Source organism: Globicephala melas, chromosome 10, assembly GCF_963455315.2.
Source record: "Globicephala melas chromosome 10, mGloMel1.2, whole genome shotgun sequence".
NCBI lineage: Eukaryota > Metazoa > Chordata > Mammalia > Artiodactyla > Delphinidae > Globicephala > Globicephala melas.
In genome coordinates this window covers 60,782,354-60,802,813 of record NC_083323.1, presented here as the reverse complement: position 1 = coordinate 60,802,813, position 20,460 = coordinate 60,782,354, and the positions used below count along the sequence as shown (strand labels likewise).

Genomic DNA, 20,460 nt, shown 5'->3' with positions numbered 1-20,460 from the left:
TCTTTGTGCGAGTCATTTAACCTCTCTGAGGCTCATTTCTCACCCTGGAAAGACAGTGCTGCTACAGAGTCAGCATTCTTTAAATGTCTGTTGAATAGATCAATGATCAAAGGAATGAATGAAGTGGCTTGTCTAAGGCCCATGGGAGCCGTACCTGAAGCCCACAGGCGTCTATGCAGCCCGATGCTCTAGCGGCTTAACACGCAGTGAAGGTGGTCTCTCCCTACTCACGCCCCGCACTCACCGGCCTCCACACTCTGCACACGTCCTGGAGGATCTGCTCCTGGTTCTTCACGGAGCACAGGACCAGTGTGCAGACCACCACATCCATGGAGTCGTTGGCCACCTGGTGCAAGTCCTCCCCGGCAGCCACCAGGAAGCGCTCAAACTGCAGGTGTCGGTTCTCAGCAATGCTCTTGATCAAGAACTTCTCAAAGTTGGGGTTGGGATCAATGCAGGTCACCCGGCATCCAGGCGGGTAGAACTTGAAGTTGGGCCCTGTGCCACAGCCCAGCTCCAGCAGGGAGAGCTTCCCGGAGGGGCCTGCGAACTCCTGTAGATTGCTGAAGAGCGCCTGCTTCTTGCTCGCCATCTGTTCGTTGTACATCACAGTAAACCTTGCCAAGAAGTAGGGGAGCGATTTTTTGCATATCCGGTTCCGCAAGCCCAGGAAGTCCAGCAGGTACGTGGGAAATGCCAGGATGCAGACGGAAAGAAAGAGAGGGTGGGTGAGGACTGCCAGGGGCAGCGTGCAGGAAAGAGAGCCATGGGGACGGGGGATGGAGGAATGGGAGCGGGGTGGGGGGTGGCGCCGCCCCCTCGGGGAATGGAACACCCTGTAAGCCCCCCAGTAGCACCGAGTCGTCAAATGAAGGACACATCAAGGGGAGTGCTGTCTCAAGTCTCAACCTCCTTGGGCTCCTACCAGAAAAGACACGGTAGGAACCGCCACGGGCAGGTGCTCCAACTCCCGCTTACTGAGCCCTTGAGTACATTTTCCACATTATCTTCTTCAATGCTTGAAAGGACTCATGAGACAGACACTCTTAATCCCCCATTTTACAGAAGGAGGAACTGAGTCTCACAGAAGGTAGCTGCAAGGTCGTGTGGCTGGGAAGCGCAGCGAGTCAGAGTCCCCACCTTTCACCTGGAGCTGCCTGCTTTCCTTGGAGACTGCTGATCTCCTTCAGGGAGAGTCACTGTCACGCGGACTGAGATCAGAGAAAGTGCGTGCATAAGATGATTGGGTAGAGCATTTGGTGAGAAGAGCCCCACAGAATGTTCTGGAAGCAGAAATAGCCATTCTCTTAGAGTCTAGAAACGTCTCTGAACTAGCCTGCTCTGCCCACACCTTGGAATATCTAGATCCTTGTCCACCCTTATCCGATTCCTGCCATAGACGAGGGCGTTTGTCCTCTACGCCAGGGCTGGATACCGCGCAGCCCACTCTTAAATCCATCTTCCACCTCCACCCGCCCCGCTCCCTTAATTAGCTCCGCCCCCCTCTCATACTTAACATCTCTCTTTGCGGCCCTTCTCCTTCTCCTCTGCCAATCTGCCTGCTCAAGTCTCTTATCCTACAATAATCCTTTCCTTGAGTTTTCTTTCCTTTCAAGCTAATTTCCCGTCTCGCTTCCTCTTACTGCCAGGCTCCGTTAGAAACTGTGTTCAGCACTCACAGTTTCCGCGTCCTTACCTCATTCAGACCTCAGCCCACTGACATTCGGCTTCTACCCCTACAGCGCCAATGAACGTGCATGCAGACAAATGGAAGGCCGTCAGAGGGAGGGGAGGGACAGGGGAGAAGGAGAGGGTGACTGTACTAGGGAGTGGTGGCCACGGAATGGAAGCCTGTATTTGAGGAGGTGCAGGACGCTGGCATCCAGGGCGCAGGTGGAGACACAATCTGTCCTCAGAGGCAGAGAGAAAAGATGGGTGCGGAGGTAAGTTCAGGTGGGGGAAAGAAGGTAAGAGAGTTCCTTTTTTTTTTACATCTTTATTGTAGTATAATTGCTTTACAATGGTGTGTTAGTTTCTGCTTTATAACAAAGTGAATCAGTTATACATATACATATGTTCCCATATCTCTTCCCTCTTGCATCTCCCTCCCTCCCACCCTCCCTATCCCACCCCTCTAGGTGGTCACGAAGCACAGAGCTGATCTCCCTGTGCTATGCGGCTACTTCCCACTAGCTATCTATTTTACGTTTGGTAGTGTATATATGTCCATGCCACTCTCTCTCTTTGTCACAGCTTACCCTTCCCCCCCCCCACATCCTCAAGTCCATTCTCTAATAGGTCTGTGTCTTTATTCCCGTATATATGGTAAGAGAGTTTTTAACCAGAGGGCTTTGATTTTCTCAGTGAAGAAGAAGGCTATGATCTATTGCTGAGAACGAGGGTGTAGGGTACAGGGTTGGCGATAGGAAGAGAGTAAAGAAACTTTGCAGCAGCAACCAGGGGGACTGGGAGAAATTGCTGACCGAAGGCAGAGAGAAGCCTTTAGTAGCAAAGAGGATGCAGGTGAGCCTGGGGACTGTGAGTCAGTGGTGACACCGGATCTTGAAGATATGGTTTTCTTCACGAGGCATTGCTGTTTAGAGCAGAGAAGGTCAGCATTTAGGCTAAACAGGGCTGGGGGTCTATCCAGGTGTAGGAGACTGAAGGGTAGGGGCCAGAGAAGGAGGGGTACAAGGAGTCCAAGCTGGAAAGAAAGTGTGAAGGAGGGTAGGGGGGTTAGAAAATGGAATGATTGGGTTCAGGACTGGACGAGCTGGTGTGGCTGAAGAACCCAACGGCTGAAAGTGAGAGAGTTTTGAATGGTACCGTGGTGTGAGATCAGAGTTTGAAACTTCAGAGACGAACCAGTTTAGGGTCTAGAGCGGGGACAAGGGCAAAGACAAGAGAAGAAGGATGAACGTGAAAGTCACTGGAACTGAGGAGCTAAGGAATGATCAGGCTAAGATGCTGAGTGGGTCACGTGCCTGAGATGAGGGTGCCAGGGTGAAGAGGATCACACAGGACCAGGTGCCAGAGTCCCTGGTGAGAGTGAGGGAGTGGCCAGGGTATTAGGAGGTGACTGTGGGGCCCGCAGGGACCAGCCACAGGGGAGGGGATGGACGTGGTATAGCATGAGCCTCCTGGGACATTTTAAAAATTACAGTGATTTTGTACAATCAATATACAATGGTAAAATTTCAATCAGTATATAAAGGCTTTTTTTTTCAATAGATAGCATTCCTCTGAATGTATGTAGCCCAATGCATTGAATCACATCCCACTGATGGGCATTTATGCTGTTTCCTGTTTTTCTCTAGTATAAAATAATGGAGGTACAGACCACATGTATGTGTGCACTTTTGGTGAGAACATCTGTAGGATAAGCTCCTGGCAGTGAATGTACTTGATCAAGGACAAGTGTATTCATTTTATTTGTTTTGTTTATTGAGGTAAAGGCAAATGTCTTTAATTTTGATAGCTACTGCCAACTTGGCCTCTAACGAAGGTGCGCCAATAGATGACCCCGCGCACAAAGGACAGAACGCTCTGTTACCCGCACACTTTCCAGCACTGTTAGCAAACTAGTCTTTGATAATCTGACAGGTGCACATGGCTTTTTATTGCTATTCTGTGGCATTTCTTTAATTTGAATGGAGTATTTTTTTTCATATTCACTATTTGATTTTGTTTCTTTCTTTTCTTTTTTAATAAGTTACCTAGTAGTTCAAACTGCCAAGTTTCAAATCCGGCTTTTCTACGTACTAGCTGTGTGACCACGGGCCATTTCCTTAAATTCGTTGTGTTTCAATTTCTTCTTAAAATGAGATAATAACATACACTATGCGAAGTGCTTAGAACAGGGCCAGGCACATGCTAGGTAAGTACTCTATAAGCATTGGCTGATAATATCCACGTCTGTTGCCCACTTTTCTGCTGCGTTGTCTTTTCCTTATGGATTTGTCTCTTCTGGAAAGCCTGTTGGCTGTCATATATGTGTTTTGGCATTTGACTTTATTTTTTTTTAATTTTTTTGCGGTACGCGGGCCTCTCACTGCTGTGGCCTCTCCCATTGCGGAGCACAGGCTCCGGACACGCAGGCTCAGCGGCCATGGCTCACGGGCCCAGCCGCTCCGCGGCATGTGGGATCTTCCCGGACCGGGGCACGAACCCGTGTCCCCTGCATCGGCAGGCGGACTCTCAACCACTGCGCCACCAGGGAAGCCCCCTTGACTTTATTTTTAAGATATTACATTCCATGAGAAAATATTACATGGCTTTTGTTATGATTGCAATCACTGGAATTCCAAGACAATGAAAACACATTATGCCTTAAATATTTTATACTTTAGGAATTTGAGGAGGTGTTTTGAGGGGTTGGACAACGAGTAATGGAGCCAGAAAGAATGTCTCCCCCACCTCTCCAGAGAGGACCAGCCACTTCCAGCTTTGAGGGCTGCAGGACCGTGGTATCTGGACAGGTTTAGTGACACCAAGCAGGGCTGCGGAACTTGGGCTGCTTGTTTGTTCACAGCTGGGTCCAGAGGTGCAGGGGAGGCCAGGCGGGCAGTGGGAGGACAAGTGATGTGCATGGCGGGTGTGTGTGTGTGTGTGTGTGTGTGTGTCTGTGTGACAGAACACTACAGAGATGGAAGCGAGCCTCTGGATTACGGAAGGACAACTGCGAAAGGCTTTGGAAATGAATTCAGCTCAAGATTATGCCCGGAATCTCCTAACAGGGTCTCTGTGAGGCCAGCAGAGGCATGGGCCGGTGGGTTTAGATGAACCAATGGACGGGGCAGTCTTGTGGGGCAGGAATTTGATCCTCGGCCTCTTGGTGTTGACACTCCTCGTGAAGCCCTCCAGAGGGCGTTTCTGTGGGCAGCCTGGCACCCAGTGGGCTCATGGCGTTGGCCTAGGAATGGAGAGACAGGAAGAGACTGGTGAGGGCTGGAGCCACCAGGAACGCTTGGGGGAGGGGATGGGGAGGCGATGGGCGGATCCTGGGTGGGTCTGGAATGGGGAAATGTGGCCGGAGGCGAGGCTGCATCCTGGGCCTGAAAAGCCCACAGACCATTTCCCCTTTGTAGTGTCCTCCCAGCTCCCTCTCCCCACGAACCTGAGGATTTCGTCTCTGGTGAAGAAGCTGTGGCCCAGGGTGGGGCAGCGACTTATTCAGGGTCACCAACATTGCCCTGCCAGAGTTCCCAGGCCAGGCTCTAGGGAAGCAATGGGGTGGCGGGGAAGGGAGGGATTCCTGGCACGGGCAGGGCATAGCCTCCAGAGGGCAGATCCAGGTTGGGGGGGGGCAGCTGTGGAACTTGGGTGGGTTTAGGGGGTGGAGGGCTAGGGGGCTGGGGTAGGAGGTAGTGGGGAAAAGAGGATGAGCGCTGAAGGGTAAGGACTTTGGAGTGTATGAGTGTGTGTGTGTGTGTGATGTGGTATATATGTGTGTAGGTGTTCATGTGAGTGATGTGGTGTGTGTGTGTGTAAGTGATATGGTGTGTATGTGTATGAATGTGTGGGAGTGTTTATGTATGCATATATGTATGTGTTCATGTGTGTGATGTGGTGTGTGTGTGTCTCTCTCTTTCTCTCTCCCTCTCTCTCTCACACACACACACCCTGCAGCAGACACACTGAAAGGTCTCCTTGGGCATCCCTCAGCCTCTGGCCTGAGCTGTCCCAACACCAATATGGAAGAGAGGGAGGGGAAGGGGCCTGGGTCTCCACTGTGATCCCTGAGAAGGGGCTTCTGTGCGTTAGTCCTCCTTGTCTAACTGAAATGGAAACCAGGAAGGGCATTCCATCCCCAGCCTCCTCCACTCAAGCCCCAAGGGCTTGGTCTGAAGTGACAACCTGGCCAGCTCACTGGGCGGGACTAGAGGTGGACTAAGGGTGACAACAGTCCTGTCGGCTGTCTTTTCCAAAGGCTCCTCAGGCTGCCCCTCTAGCAGAGCTAACAGCACATTTATCCCCATCTTGGGCTGGGTTTGAAACTGCTGGGAATTGTTTGGTGGTGGCTTCAGGTGGGGGAGATGACGAGAGCTGGGGACGTTTAAACAGGCAAGTGGCAGGGGTGGGGAATGGGGAGGAGTGTCTGAGGGCAAATACAAGCACGTTGCACAGACATTCGTACAAAGGCGTGCAAGCGTGTATTCACAGACACACCTATCCCCCTGCCCCCCACCTGAACATAGAAGCCCACTTGTATAAGTACATTCACAAACATGCAGACACATATGTAAACACACATGCCTAGGGTGTGCACACAGCCAAGCCCAGGGCAGGTGCGTACACACAAAAGTGTACAGACATTCACACAAAGTGTCTCAAATACACACAGGTGTCCCCTTCCTCTCCAGGGACAAATAAACTAAGTGGACAGGAACGTGATCTGGGGCGGGGGCAAGTGCAGGCCCAGAGTAACCACCACCAGAAGATGTCTCTACTGGAGTGCGGAGGAGAGGGGCGAGAGTGGGGTCATGCCCCACTTGGCCTGGTCTCTGTATGCAGAGGAGGCGTGGGGACACGTGGCCAGGGAAACCAGTTCACCCAGGCCCACCTTGGGGTCAACTTACTCAGGAGCTGAGCTCTCTCAAGGAGGAGCTGGACTTGGGACGGAGGCTGTCGGGGAACGCCTTTCTGGCTCTCAGTAGCTTGGGGAGGGGACTGGGGGCTGACTCCTGGGCTAGAGCGTTTTGACTACCCCTTCCCCCAATCTTTTACCGCTTGATCTTTCTGCTCTTGTCTCAGGAATCTGGATCTTCTTCACTCCATCCCCAAGCCTCCTCCAGGGAGCCTTCCCTGACTGAGCCCGTTGCAGATCGACTGGGACCGCTGTCTTTCACGGCTCTCTGCGTCCGCCTGCATCAAGGGGTCTGAGCCTCTACGGCCCTCCTCCCCACTCTGGACGGTACAGGCTTGGACCAAAAGCCTGGGCCTCGGAGGGGTGGACGGCGCGATGGCGGAAGCGCGGCCCCGAGAGGAGCTGGCGGGCAGAGAAAGGTGGCCGGCGGCCAGCCCCGCCCCTACGTGTGTAAGCCTATCCGCCCGCGCCTAGAGGATAAAAGCGGCCAAGTCGCCCGGAGGTCAGCGAATTCGGCCCCCTGTCCCCCGCCGCTCGGTCCAGCCCGGCCCAGCCAGCATGTCCATCCACTTCAGCTCCCAGGTCTTCAGCTCGCGCTCCTCCGCCTTCCCGGGGCGCGGCACCCAGGTGCGCCTGAACTCGGTGCGCCCCGGCGGCTTCGGCGGCAGCAGCAGCAGCCTCTACGGCCTTGGCGCCTCGCGGCCGCGAGTGGCCGCGCGCTCATCCTACGGGGGCCCAGTGGGCGCCGGCATCCGCGAGGTCACCATCAACCAGAGCCTGCTGACCCCGCTGCAGGTGAACATCGACCCCTCCATCCAGCAGGTGCGCCAGGAGGAGCGCGAGCAGATCAAGATCCTGAACAACAAGTTCGCCTCCTTCATCGACAAGGTGAGCGGCCCGCGCTGCCCCAAGCCAGGATTCAGGCCCCAGCAGCCGCCCCGCAGCGCACGTGGGCCAGGGGCTGGGAGGGCTGCTGCCTGCTCTCTTTCCGCCGATATCTGGGACTGTACCCTCTCCATGAATCCTGTAGCTATTTTTGTCCCCCTCGGCCTCCAAGCCCTCTCTTGCAGGTAGCTACCCAAATCTCCCTGCTTTTTCCTCCGGGAATGTGTGCGTGGGTCTGTCCGGTTGCCCTGGTGAGCTGTGCCTGTGAGTCGCTGGGGTTCTTGGGCAGCTTTTGTCATCCGAGTCAGGTTGGGAGCTCCAGACGCCAAGGCCAGGACTTCTTTCTCTGGGCCCCCTTCTCTGAGAGGGGGCTGTGTGGAGTCAGAGATGGGGCAGGGTGAGATTCTCCCCTCCCGCCCCACTTATTATCTAGCAGATGCTGGAAATAAAGGGCTGGAGGGAGGCAGGCTCCTGGTCCCATCGGCCCCACCTAGCTGATCCTCCATCCTCCTTTGGGTGGTAGGAGGTGAGGTTATACTTGCCCTTGGAGAGAGCTCATCTGGGGGCACTGAGGGTCACAGGGAAGGGCCATTTAAGAGGTGTTTTTCCTCTTATGTCCCAAAGGGGTGGAGCATAGAGGTGGGGAGAGCGCACTTGTGGGGCTGGACCCAAGAACTAAGGGCTAGCCCCCTGGGCCCCTCTGGCCAGGGCCTCCTCCCTGGGCATAGAGCAGGCTTTCTCTTTCCTGCCTTCGTGTGCCTCTCTGCTTCCCTGGTGCCCCATGTCCTCCTCTCCTTCACCCTTCAGACTGTACACATCCTTCAAGTTCTGGGACAGCCTCCGCAGGAAGCCCCAGGCCCAGGTTCCCCCTGCTGAGGCTCGGCTGCAGCCCCCAGGTCCTGCTGCCTGAGTTGCTGGTTTTGAGGAGGCCTGCTTCCCACACCAGTCATTCTGGTGCTCCTTAGGGACTCATTTTACATTGGCTTGATTATAGCGTCCTGTCCTGAAGCCTTGTGGGAGAAAGAGGGAAGGGGAGAGAGGATACTGAGAGAGGAAGGGATGAGGTCCCAGCCTGAAGGGAGGGGGCCCGAGTCGGGCTCAGGACACAGACAGGAAGTGGGCAGCCCTTCAGACAGGGAGATGGAGGCCATCGCCTGTGATGCGAGGGGAAGCAGAGGAGGGAGGAGACTCTAGAGCACAGCACTGGCACATATCAGTGACCTGAGCCCTGGACACACTCTGAGACAGTTGAGACAGAGAGTCCTGGAGGAGAGGCTTGTTCAGGGTGGGCTTCCTGGAGGAGAGAGCCAAGGGCTAGGGGCCCAGGTTGGGGGAAGAGCCAGTGCGAGCGTGGATTCTGCTGGATGGCTGGAGACCCTCTCAACCGCACTGTGGGTGGCACGGTCTGCCTCTCCTGAGTTTCCTCCTCCCGCCCCTTCTAGGTGCGGTTTCTGGAGCAGCAGAACAAATTGCTGGAGACCAAGTGGGCACTGCTGCAGGAGCAGAAGTTGACCAAGAGGAGCTGCCTCCCGGGCATCTTTGAGGCCCAGACTGCTGGCCTGCGGAAGCAGCTTGAGGCCCTGCAGCTGGACGGGGGCCGCCTGGAGGTGGAGCTTCGGAACATGCAGGACGTCATGGAAGACTTCAAGAACAAGTACTGCCCCGCAGTACGGCCTGCCGGGATCCATGCCCTGGGCCCATGTGCCCCTCTCAGCTCACCCTCTGCAAATCCTCTCTGGGTCAGGGGTCAGGGGGTACAGCTGCTCAGTACAACAACTCCCAGAAGGGAAGACCTTGATTAACACGTTCCCTGCTTCCCCTCTCTCCTATTTGTCTCTGGGGGCCGTTTCCAAGTCGCTCTGGTCCTGTCTTCTGACTTACTCCCAGTGAAATATCTCAGCCCAGCCCTGATCTGCACTGCTCCCTTCAGAAGCCTTACCAAGGCCCAGGAAAGGGCAGGGCAAGAGATGATGTGCTTCAGAACTTGCATGGCCCTCAGATTATTCTAGAACAACTCTGTTTTGTTCCCATGAGGAATTAGAGTCCAGAAAGTTTCAGGGGCTTGTTCAAAATCGCATAGTAGGTCATTGGGAGAGCTGGGGCTTGTTTTCGGGCCCCTGACTCCCAGGAGGAGACCTGGAACCAAGCTGGGAAGGAAAGAAGCAGAGAGCATGATCATCGTGAGCGATGGAAGGGGCTGCGGAGGCTGCGGGTGGGTGCGGCCAGGGCAGGAACCAGAAAGGAGGCTGTGAGGAGGGGCAGGGAGTGGGAGGCTGGAGGCCGGGAAGGCTGGGTCTTGAGGACAGGCCTTTGAGGTGCCTGCTGAACTCTGTTCACATTGAATAGAAACCAAAGCCAGAGGCTGGGCCGGGCATCCCTGCCCAGTGGGCACTCGGGGTAATGAGTGAGTTCTGTGCTCTGCCTGGGGGCGGGTGTATGACTAAGCCGGAGCAGGGACACTGCCTTTGACTGGACGTAGAACAAACAAAGGCCTCTGCAGGGAGTGTCTCTCCATTCCCATCCCCCATCCCCACCCCCAACTTCCCTAGGGCAACAGTCAACAGGATGAATCCCACAGCAGGTGGAAGGCAGGTGGAAGCAGACGGGTGCAGGACAGGGAAGGCCTGGGACAGCCCGCGAGCCCCTGCTGTCAGGTGTGCATGTGTGCACACGTACTCCCCCAGCCCAGAACCCACAGGGCACTTCGCTGGGGAGCCAGGCTGAGCTCCAGGCTGGGGCTGAAGGAGGAACCGGAAGGGGTCCTGAGTGCAGCTGCCCGGGGAGCTCCTATCTGTACATCCTCTGGGCCCAGTGGCGCAGCAGGGGTGGAGAGACGGCCTCGCAGATATTTTCCTAACTATTCTAGAGGCCCTGGGGGAGTGGGACGTTGGGGGTCTGGGCTCCTGGAGGGCCTCTGCCTGCCTGAGTATCCTGCTCCCCACTAAAGTTGCCCCACATTGTTCCTGCTGTTCTCCAGAAGCTCGTGGACACTGCTGGCTTTCTGTTTCTGACACCTATTTTTTTTTTGCGGTACATGGGCCTCTCACTGCCGTGGCCTCTCCCGTTGCGGAGCACAGGCTCTGGACGCGCAGGCTCAGCGGCCATGGCTCACGGGCCCAGCCGCTCTGCGGCATGTGGGATCTTCCCGGACCGGGGCACGAACCCATGTCCCCTGCATCGGCAGGCGGACTCTCAACCACTGCGCCACCAGGGAAGCCCTCTGACACCTATTTTGAATCCTCAAGTAAATACTGGGTCAGGCCCACCTGCCCTCTTGCTCTGTGCCCTGCTTTGCCGGCATCCTCCTACGGGCAGGGGGCTGGCTCCTTGGGAGAAAGAGGATGGAGGGGGGTACTCTGGGAGTAGCGATGGGGGCTTGTCACCTAGTTGGGGGCTGGTTCTTCCTCCTTCCTGAGTCCACAAGGTTCCTCCTCTTCGGGCCCCTTCTTCACCCTCAGCAGGTGGGGTTAAGCAGGTTAAGGTGTGAGCTCAGGCGTCAGATGGCCAGGCTTCAAGTCCGGGCTTTGCCACTTAGCGGCTTGGTGACTGGACAGAGTACTCAGCCTCTCTGTGCCTCTGTTCCTTTCCCTGAGAATCATAGCACCATTGTTACAGGATTGTTGTAGGGATTAACTGAGAGAATGCATGGGAAGCACATAACAGGGCAGGCCCTGTACAGAGTGGTCCAGAAGCAAGGCTGCTATTCGTCTTCTCACTCCCAGTATATGCAGCCTTTGTCCTTTGATCCACGTATGTTCCCTGCTCCCTCACCCCCACGCCTGCCAAGACTCAAAGCCCTAGGAACAGCTGTATGGAAGAGTCAGGGACATTTTGTTTCGTAGCTGACACCTGTGTTTTCAGATGTGTCATTAAGGAGGGGTAAAGGAGATGCACGGCAGACTTTCACACCTGGATTTGGGGGGATGGAGGCAGAGCTGCAGCAACACCGTGCTCCCCTCCTTTACTGCAGGTATGAAGACGAAATTAACCGTCACACGGCTGCTGAGAATGAGTTTGTAGTGCTGAAGAAGGTGAGGGGGTCAGACAGGTAGGGTGGGTGGCATTGTAGGAAGCACAGGGGACAGGGGACCACATGCCTCTCACCTGAGCAGCCAGTAGTGACCTGTGGTCAGGGTCTGGCTGGGTCTATAAGAAGAGAGCGATGGGCTTGGAGAAGGTGAGGTATTGAAGCCGGCCATTTATAAGCCTGCTTCGTGTACGTATGTGCACACATGTGTCTGCATGTCTGTGTGTGTGTATTTGTGTGTAGGTGTGTCTGGCGAGTCACTACACTTGTTTCTGGGCTTTTGGAGGGGTTAGAATTTTGACTACAGGATGGAGGTTAGAAGGGATGATTTCAACCCCAAATAAGGAAGTGCTCTATCAGTCAGAACATTGAATTACAGATGAGGGTGGCACATGGCATGCCTGAAATATTTGCTGAATGAATGGGATGGGGTGCCTTGAGGCAAAGTGAACTCCCTGTCCCTGGAGGTGTGCAAGTAAGGTCAGAAGGCCTTAGGAATATCTTAGAGGGGATTGACTTAATCTGATTCAAAACACACTCACTCACTGTTCCAGGCGCATCCACAGAAGTGTAACCTGCCCTGGAGTGCTGGGCCCTTGGAGATTCAGGGATGAGTGGAAAGGAGCCCTTTCCACAGGAGCTTAACCACAGCAAAGGATGGCTCTCAGGGGACCAGACTTGCAGTGTTATCTGTTGCCCCCCTGCCTCATATCACCCATGCTGCTAGCTACATATTTAGGCTAGGGATTTGCCATCCCTGGGAGCGCTGTCCTGGAGTCTGAATGATTTCATGCTCTCCCGTTGACTGATGAGAAGCTGGGGCCCATAAAGTTGAGGTGATTTGCTCAAGGTCACGTAGCTAGTAGGTGGCAGAGCCGGGGGTGTGTCTAAACCACTAAGGCCTTTAGGAACTGGTAAAGCGCTAGGTTTGGGGCTCCAGGCTGCTGTGGGCTATCAGCGCTGCGTAGGCACCTCCAGTCCTGGGGGTGCGTGGAGACGATGTTCTCCTCGAGCCTGGATGGGTCCAGTGGAGGGAACTTCCCACCGTGGGCGTGTCAGGCAGCCTGGAGGAGCTGTATGTTTCTTGGTAGGGGAGCGGTGATTGGTCCTGGGGGTTGGACAGTACTGGCTTGCTCCCACGCCTGCTAAGTGTTTCGTGAACTGAGGACATGGTGTCCCTCTACCCCTTCTCACCACCACCTCTCCCAGGATGTGGATGTCACCTACATGAACAAGGTGGAGTTGGAGGCTAAGGTGGACACCCTGAAGGATGAGATCAACTTCCTCAGGACCCTCTATGAGGAGGTGAGGACCTCAGGGGTGGGAGATATGCCACAACCTGCATGTCCTAGCCAGGGGGCTATCTGGTCCACCCCCTGCCTCTGGGTCAGCTGGGGTGTGTGTTGGGTGCATGTAGGGGAGTTGACCCCTGAATAAAGACCCCTGCTTGTTATTCTTTCTGGATTCAGGAATCCAGGGTGGGTGAGGAGCTCAGTAGGAGCTGGGGCACCAGGGTGGAGTCAGTCAAAACTGGCCTTCCAGAGATGTGGGATGGTCATTTGTCAGGAAGGGGGATTGGGAGGGGCTGGAAGAAACCAGGAGGATGTTGAGGGATCCGGGCCGTGACAGGGTTCACAGGTGGACTGGGTGGGCTGACAGGGGAGCCTGAGTCAGGAGAGACTGGAGTGCCTGAGGGTTTATACCCACCACTCAGCCACCCTCTCTGCCTGCCCCTCCCATCTCCCCTCCTGCTCAGCTTGCCCTGCCCTGGGCTTCTGGTTCCTTTCCCTCAAGGGGATTTAAAAACCTCTTCATCCCATCTGTGTGAGTCTCTGGCCTTAGGCAGAAGATAGGGTGGTTGATCATCTGGCTAGTCTGGGACATAGGAAAACGTGAGGCAAATTACAGACCGGTTCTCATTTCCCTTCAGTCTGGTCTTTACCTGAACATCCAGCCTCCATTAGCGTCTCCGAGAGAATTTCCACATATGTTAATTTCAGGGGCTGGATCCTTGAGGCTGACTTTGGGTACTTCTGGCCTCAGTGTGGGCCTTCATATGTCTATCACATGTTATATATATGTGTGTGTGTATGTCTATACATGTATATATAATTATTTTCCTCTCATTATGAAATACATACTCATTGCAGAAAATCTAGAAAATTAAGTAAAGCATAAATTGAAAACAAGTTTCCTACACCTACTCTTATCATCTTGATACCTACCTTTTCAGACTTCTTCTCTGCATATACACACATAGAGATATAGAAATACATATATTTAATAAAATAGAATCATACCTTTTTTCATGTAACAGTATACCACAGATATAGTTCCCTGTCCGTAAATATGGCTGTATCAGCGGTGTTAAAGGCTGCAGAGTGTGCGTAATACATGACTTATTCTACCCACCCCCTAGTGATTCCCTTCACAACAGAGCTCAACTCCAGTAGCACCTCGCAGCACCTCACCACACTCTGTCACTTGTTTGTGATCCTGCCAGACTCTTGATTTCAGAAGGTGCTAATGGGCTTTTCTGGGAGCCAGGGCTGATGGAGCTGTTTAGTGGGTGCTGGGTCTGTGCCCCCTGGCTACCTGGTGACTCAATCCCACTCTGGCCTCTTCTCCCTTTTTCTTTCCCTAGTGTGCGGGGAATCCCAGGATGGGCATGGGGACAGGGATGGGTCATGCCCCAAGTCCTGATGTTCTGTCTGGTCCCTACAGGAGTTGAAAGAGCTGCAGTCCAAGGTCTCAGACACGTCTGTGGTCCTGTCCATGGACAACAGCCGCTCCCTGGACATGGACGGCATCATTGCCGAGGTCAAGGCCCAGTATGAGGAGATCGCCAACCGCAGCCGGGCTGAGGCTGAGGCCTGGTACCAGACCAAGGTGTGTGGCCGCTGGAGGCATATTTTCTCTTCCTGGCAGAGTCCTCCGTGGCGGCTTCCCTTACTCCTCACCCTGTCTCAAGCCTTTGGGGCCTGGGTCCCACTGTGCTGACAGGCACCAGGGATTAAACCTGTGGTGGTCTCCAGTGTCCTGGGAATGAGAGGAGGAGAAGGCTAGGTCCTTGCCCAGGGCAAGATTCCAGCCTGATGTGGGGGGAGAGGGCAGAGGAAATGGACATGGATTAATAATTATTATAGCTAAATCTGGCAAGTAAGCACCATGCTAGGCAAAGTTTCAAAGGTTTTATCTGTATTGACTCATATAGCTCACAGAACAGCCCTGTTAGGTAGGCACTAGTGTTATCCCCCTTTTACAGATGAAGAAACTGAGGCATGGAGAGGTTAAGCGATTTGTCTAGCTCTGCACAGCTAGCAGATAGAAGAGCAGGGACCAGATCCCGGGTCCAAGGGCTCCAGAGCAGGTTTAATCGTTATATGCACTGGGTGTGGGCAGGGCAGCTGACAGTGCAGTGCCGAGGGAATGGGTGGGGAGGGGGTGTGCGGGGGAAACCAGTGATCTGGGGGAGGGAGCCTGAGGGTTTAAAAGCAGCATAGAGCAATGTCTCTTCAGAGACAGGGAGTCATCCATGGTGTATGTGAGGACACATGTACGCCAATAAGGACTTACTGTGTGACACTGGGCCAGTGCCTTCTGTTCTCTGGGACTTATTCACCTCGTCTGTAAAATGGGTGGTGCTGACAAAGGGGTTAATAGGTGAGGATCTCAGACTTCCAGTGATTCTCCAGTGTTAGGACATAATGGGAATGGGCAGAGCCCCGAGATCAGTGGAATGGGCCTGGTGGGCCATTCTTGTCCGCCCACCCCCCGCCCCGTCCTGGCTGGGAGGAAACTGAACCCCTCCCCCACCCCACTGTCCGGGAGTCTGGCCTCCTGGTATTGGGCAAAGTTTGCTGGGAGTCAGACTGTCCCTCCCTGGGAAGACAAGCTGGGAGGGCTTGTCACTCAGAACCTGAGGCCTTCCTTGGGTCGGGAGAAGACAAGTCACCTGTAATCACGGTCCACCCTTGCCATACTCTCCTGTGTGGTCCCTCCAGTTTGAGACCCTCCAGGCCCAGGCTGGGAAGCATGGGGACGACCTCCGGCGTAGCCGGAGTGAGATCGCGGAGCTGAACCGGGCCGTCCAGAGGCTGCAGGCTGAGATCGACAGCAACAAGAACCAGGTGGGCGCCAGCCCTCCTCCTTGGGGCATGTGAAGGGCAGCCAGCTGGGACCCTGCCCAGGATGAGCAGCAGGAGGCTGGGGGTGAGGGGGTCACCCCTGCTGCTCTGGGGACCAGGCTGGTGCGGCTCAGGTCTCTCGGGCCCACCTGCGAGCTCTCTAGGACGAAATGTTCTTGGCCAGGTCCTGCTTGACCGAAGGGAGAACAGGAGTCCTAGCTGGGCATGGAGCTTGTGGAAAGAGCCTCGAGCTGGCTGGCTAGACTAGAACCACCATTCGTTACCACATTGGTACTGAGCCCTCTCCTTGCACCTAGCTCTGGGTGCGATGTGTGCCTGGGGGCAGGGGGGAAGGGGGTGGCGGGCCGGAGGTCAGCAGAGTCCCTCACTATGGCTCCCAAGGCCCCGCCCCACCTGCTGACCTCACTCCTCACCACTGCCTCTCCGGCTGTGCTCTTGCTGCTTCCTGGAGCTTATATTTGCCAAGCATCTTCATGCTTCAGGGCCCTTGCACTTGGTGTTCCCTCTACCTGGAATGTGGTTCTCCCAGCTCTGCACATGGCTGCCCCTTTCTCGCCCCTGGGGTTTAGGACAAAAGACCTCTTCTCAGAGATGGCCAGCCACTCTCTCAGCAGTCTGTGTGAGGTTCCTGAAACACCTATCACTCTCTGAAATTTTCTGTCTTATTAATTTAGTATTGACTTATTAGGTAAGTCTTATTAAGTATAAATAAGTATTGTCCCCTACCTCCACTGGGATATTAAAAATGCCTTAAGAGCAGGGGACCCCGTCTGTCTGGTTCACTGTTCCTCCCTTCCCAGCACCTGACACATAGTCAGGGCACAGGTCTCAGATGACAGACTGATGGGAGGAGGTGCTGTGAAGCTGGGGTGGGGGGTATTGATGAGGAAGGGTCCCCCAAGCCCTGACCAAGGCATGGGGGTGCTCGAGGCAGCTAAGCCTGGGCAGGTGTCTGCAGTGGGGAGGGAGGGAAGCTGATGCGTGGTGGCTACTTTCCAGATGAGCCGGGGGATGGGATGTGGGGGTGATCTACCCAGAAATGTCCTCCCCTTGGAGCCCTGCAGGCCTTTTTACATGAGGGTGAGGGTGGAAGCTGCCTCCCGGCACAGATTCAGGGCTGTGAGTCACCGGTGCGGCAAGCCAGCGTCCAGCCCTGGAGGGGAGGCACAGAATAATGAATGGCGGTTTCCCAAACGCCGCAGCTTCTGCCACATCCGGTTCTCCTCTTACCCAACAGGGCAGAGCCAGACCCCGGAGCTGGGGTGTCTATCACCGTCGGGGGGCTCAGAGGCAGTGGCATGGCCTTGCCAAGGGGGCACCAGTGTGACAGGGAGGGGCACTGACCAGTGGATGGGGGCAGAGGGCATCAGCCAGCCTCCTGGGCAGGACTGGGGGTGTTGTGCAGAGAGGAAGAGTGCATGCTCGGAGGGGAGAGGGTCTGAGGGCAGAGCGCGTTTGTGAGAGGGAAGGAGGACCACTGCGCGAGGGGATGGGGATGGTGGCTCTCGGAGCTGAACGAGAAGCGGCTCAGGACTAAATAGGCCCGGCTAGTGAGGGACGGGCCACGAGAGAGGGAACACTAAGGCCAGGCAGGAAGTGGCAGCTGATGGTCACGCCCGTCCTGAATCACGCCACCCCTGCCCAAACCTGGGGTCCGTTGACTCGGAGTCTAGGGGTGCCAAGCAGCGTCTCTGTACTCCAAGTCTCCCTGTTCTGGGCCTGTTCCAAACTGGTTCCTATTTTGACGGTGTTTTTGGTTCTGGTCAGCTGCCTGAAATTTGAGGACTAAACTAGAATCCCATAGCCTTGGAACTCCTCTAGCTAGGGGTCAGGTGTGTGGGCATTTGTAAATCATAATAGCATTTACTCATAATAGTGATCATAATAGCATTTATTAAATGCTTACTGTATACCAGACACTGTGCCAAAGACTTTTGTATGATTTTGTTACTTGCAATAGCTCTCTATACATACTGTGATGACTGCTAGTTTAGAAAAGGGGAGACTTTTGGCTTAGAAGGGTTGATTCATCCAAGATCACATGGCTTGTAAGTGGCAAAGCCAGAAGTGGAAGGTATGCACTGGGTATCAAAACCCATGTTTGAAACCCCTGGGATTCCCTGGTGCTTGGGAGAGGAGGCAGGTGCCAGTGAAGCCACCGTAAGCAAGGTGCCCAGATGCTCACTGCAGCATGGGGAAGCAGGAAGGCAGTGGCTGGTGAGGCCTGCCCCCCCAGCTCAAAGCCCCACTACCCCCCACAGCGTGCCAAGTTGGAGGCTGCCATCTCCGAGGCTGAGGAGAGTGGGAAGCTGGCTGTCAAGGATGCACGGGCCAAGCTGGTGGACCTGGAGGAGGCCCTGCAGAAGGCCAAGCAGGACATGGCCCGGCAGCTCCGGGAGTACCAGGAGCTCATGAGCACCAAACTGGCCCTGGACATCGAGATCGCCACCTACCGCAAGCTGCTGGAGGGCGAGGAGAGCAGGTGAAGACAAAGAATCTGGAAAGGGGATCCTTTGGGGCTCAGTGAGGCCTGGGGCTTGACGTTCATCCATTTGCAAGCATTTCCTGTGCACCCTCTTCTGCAGGGCACTGGGTGTGGGAAGTGCAGGGAGGGTACAGATGATGATTGCTTCTTTGCCCTTGATGAGATGACTTTCGAGAGGGAAAGACCAGATGCTGTAAGCTCAGTGAGAAATTTGAAGTAATAACAGCGCTTTTGCGCGTGCGCGCGCGCGCGTGTGTGTGTGTGTGTGTGTGTGTGTGTGTCTATTAGCAAGCTTATCTTATTTGATCCTCAGAACACATCAGGTAAGCAAGACAGGTATTATTGACTCCTTAGTGTACAGAGGGGAAATTGTGGTTAGTTTTATTAATTGAGGGGACAGGGCCAGTGTGCGGTCAAGCTCTGTTGATTCCTGGTCCAGGCATCTTCCATGGTGACAGGCTGCTTCTCACCACATAATTGAGGGCTAAGTCACGTGGTATTGACTGAGCGTGGTGAGGAGGTAAATTTCTCCTGTCTCCAGAAGTATTTGCATACTCACCTGCAGCCTGAGATGAAGCTGAGTTGGGTTAGTCTTACAGGGAATTCTTCACAAAAAACTCCACATCTATGTCCATGAAGTTGGGTCTTCATTAGTACCTTGATGGCTTGATTGACTCATTCAGTCAACAGACAAGTGGCCTGGAAGCTTTCTAGTGTCCCCATCTCTTGCCCTTGACCTTTGCCCTGCCCCCTGCCAGGATTTGGGGCTGCAGCTGGGCTTCCCTCACTCCCTCCACTAAATTGAGGCCTCTCCTCCTCCCTGCAGAGTAAACTCATTCCCAAGGCCAAGGGCTCGGTGACAGTGAGACTGTGAGTCACAAAGCAAACACCGGCTGTCTCAGATAGATTTTTAATTTCCAGTGTAAGACCTGTTTCAGCCCCACAGCCTGCTTAAAACAACCCCCTCTCCTCCTTCCCCCCTCAGTCCTGGCTGGAGCTGAGTTCACTCAGTCAACGATTCACTAATTATTTCAACACATATTAAATAATTACCGTGTGCCAGACCTCATGCTAAGGACTGGAGATGCAGGAATCAATACAGCCTTCTTTGAGGATTTTATGGTTAAGAGAGGCAGTCATCTATATAAACAACGAGGACAGCTACCATTTACAGACTCCCGTGTGCCCAGGGCTTTAGGTAACTTATGTTATTTAGCCCTCACAAACCACACTGTGAGGTTGGTACTGAGTTAGGCCCCATTATAGGTGAGGAACTGGAGACTCTGAGACATTCCCAAGGTCATGTAGCCAGCAGGCAGGAGGGCCAAAGTGAAAAGGCTGAATGTGCGGGGACAGAGGAAGCAACCTCAGTTCTGCTCGGGGCCTAGACGGAGGGGTGCGGGAGTGCTTCCTCCAGTGCTGAGGAGAGAGCAGCCCTCACAGGTGTCTCCTCTGCCCCAGGATGACCGGAGCTGGAGTGGGAGCCGTGAACATCTGTAAGTCCTTGGCTGCGGGCCCATCGCCTATGCCGTCCAGACTAGGCTGGGTCTATTGGATGGCACATCGGCCTGAAGGCCTGGCCTTCTGGAGGCTGGGAGCCTCCTTCCCTCCAATAGCTTTCAGCAGGGGCCTGCAGCTCCCATCCAGAGAGGCTCAACAGCCCAGGAAAGCCATGCACGAGGACAGGGTGGGTGGGGCCAGTGTGGAGCAGCCCTCACCTCTGTCTGAGGCTCCTTCTGGTTTGGCCCCTGGCTGTTGGGGGGAAGGGAGGTGGGTGGGAGGAGGGAGACGGGCAGCTATGGCAGGAGGGCGGGGGCGTCAGGTAGTGGGCCTCACGCCGATGGAGACCTCCTCCCTTCTCTCTCAGCTGTGGTCGGTTCCACGGGCGGTGCTGGCAGCCAGCTGACCTTCGGGGGAACCATGGGCAGCGATGCCCTGAGATTCTCCAGTGGTGGAGGGCCTGGGGCCCCCAAGGCCTATTCCATTAGGACCACATTTGCCCCCGGCAGGTGCACCCGCAACTGAGCCTCTGGTGTGGGGAGACACATACCCTCTCCTCCCATCGTCACAAGAGGACCTCCATCCCTGGTCCCATCCCTGGTCCCAAGACTGCAAGGCAGTCTGAAAAATGATGTCAGAATAGCTTCCAATAAAGCAGCTGCTTTCTGAGGCTTGGGTGAGCCCATGCCCAGCACCTGGTATCCTGTCTTCATTAGGCTGGGCGGGGAAGGCGGTGGGGAGGGGAGGGCTTGAGAGACCGCAGGGTCTGCCCTGATAACTGGGACAGCACTTTGGTGACATGGGGGTGCTGCTCTATGGAACTGGACTC

At 54.9% G+C, this 20,460-nt stretch overlaps 1 protein-coding gene and 1 pseudogene across 2 annotated transcripts; one reads left to right on the top strand and one right to left on the bottom strand.

The window, feature by feature from the left end:
* Positions 1-223: 223 nt before the first annotated feature.
* On the bottom strand, positions 224-674 carry LOC132598016 (thiol S-methyltransferase TMT1A pseudogene; annotated as a pseudogene).
* Positions 675-7,040: 6,366 nt separating this feature from the next.
* KRT7 (keratin 7) lies at positions 7,041-20,325 on the top strand. Of its 2 annotated transcripts, XM_030866925.3 has the most exons (9): positions 7,044-7,474; positions 8,914-9,125; positions 11,442-11,502; positions 12,708-12,803; positions 14,223-14,387; positions 15,503-15,628; positions 17,908-18,128; positions 19,593-19,627; positions 19,999-20,325. In XM_030866925.3, the coding sequence occupies exons 1-9, from the start codon at positions 7,145-7,147 to the stop codon at positions 20,154-20,156; spliced, it is 1,404 nt and encodes a 467-aa protein (XP_030722785.1). In that variant the 5' UTR covers positions 7,044-7,144; the 3' UTR covers positions 20,157-20,325. The 2 variants fall into 2 exon arrangements, with proteins under 2 accessions (XP_069902608.1, XP_030722785.1); XM_070046507.1 differs by lacking the exon at positions 15,503-15,628 and having other exon boundaries at positions 7,041-7,474.
* The last annotated feature ends 135 nt before the right edge of the window (positions 20,326-20,460 follow it).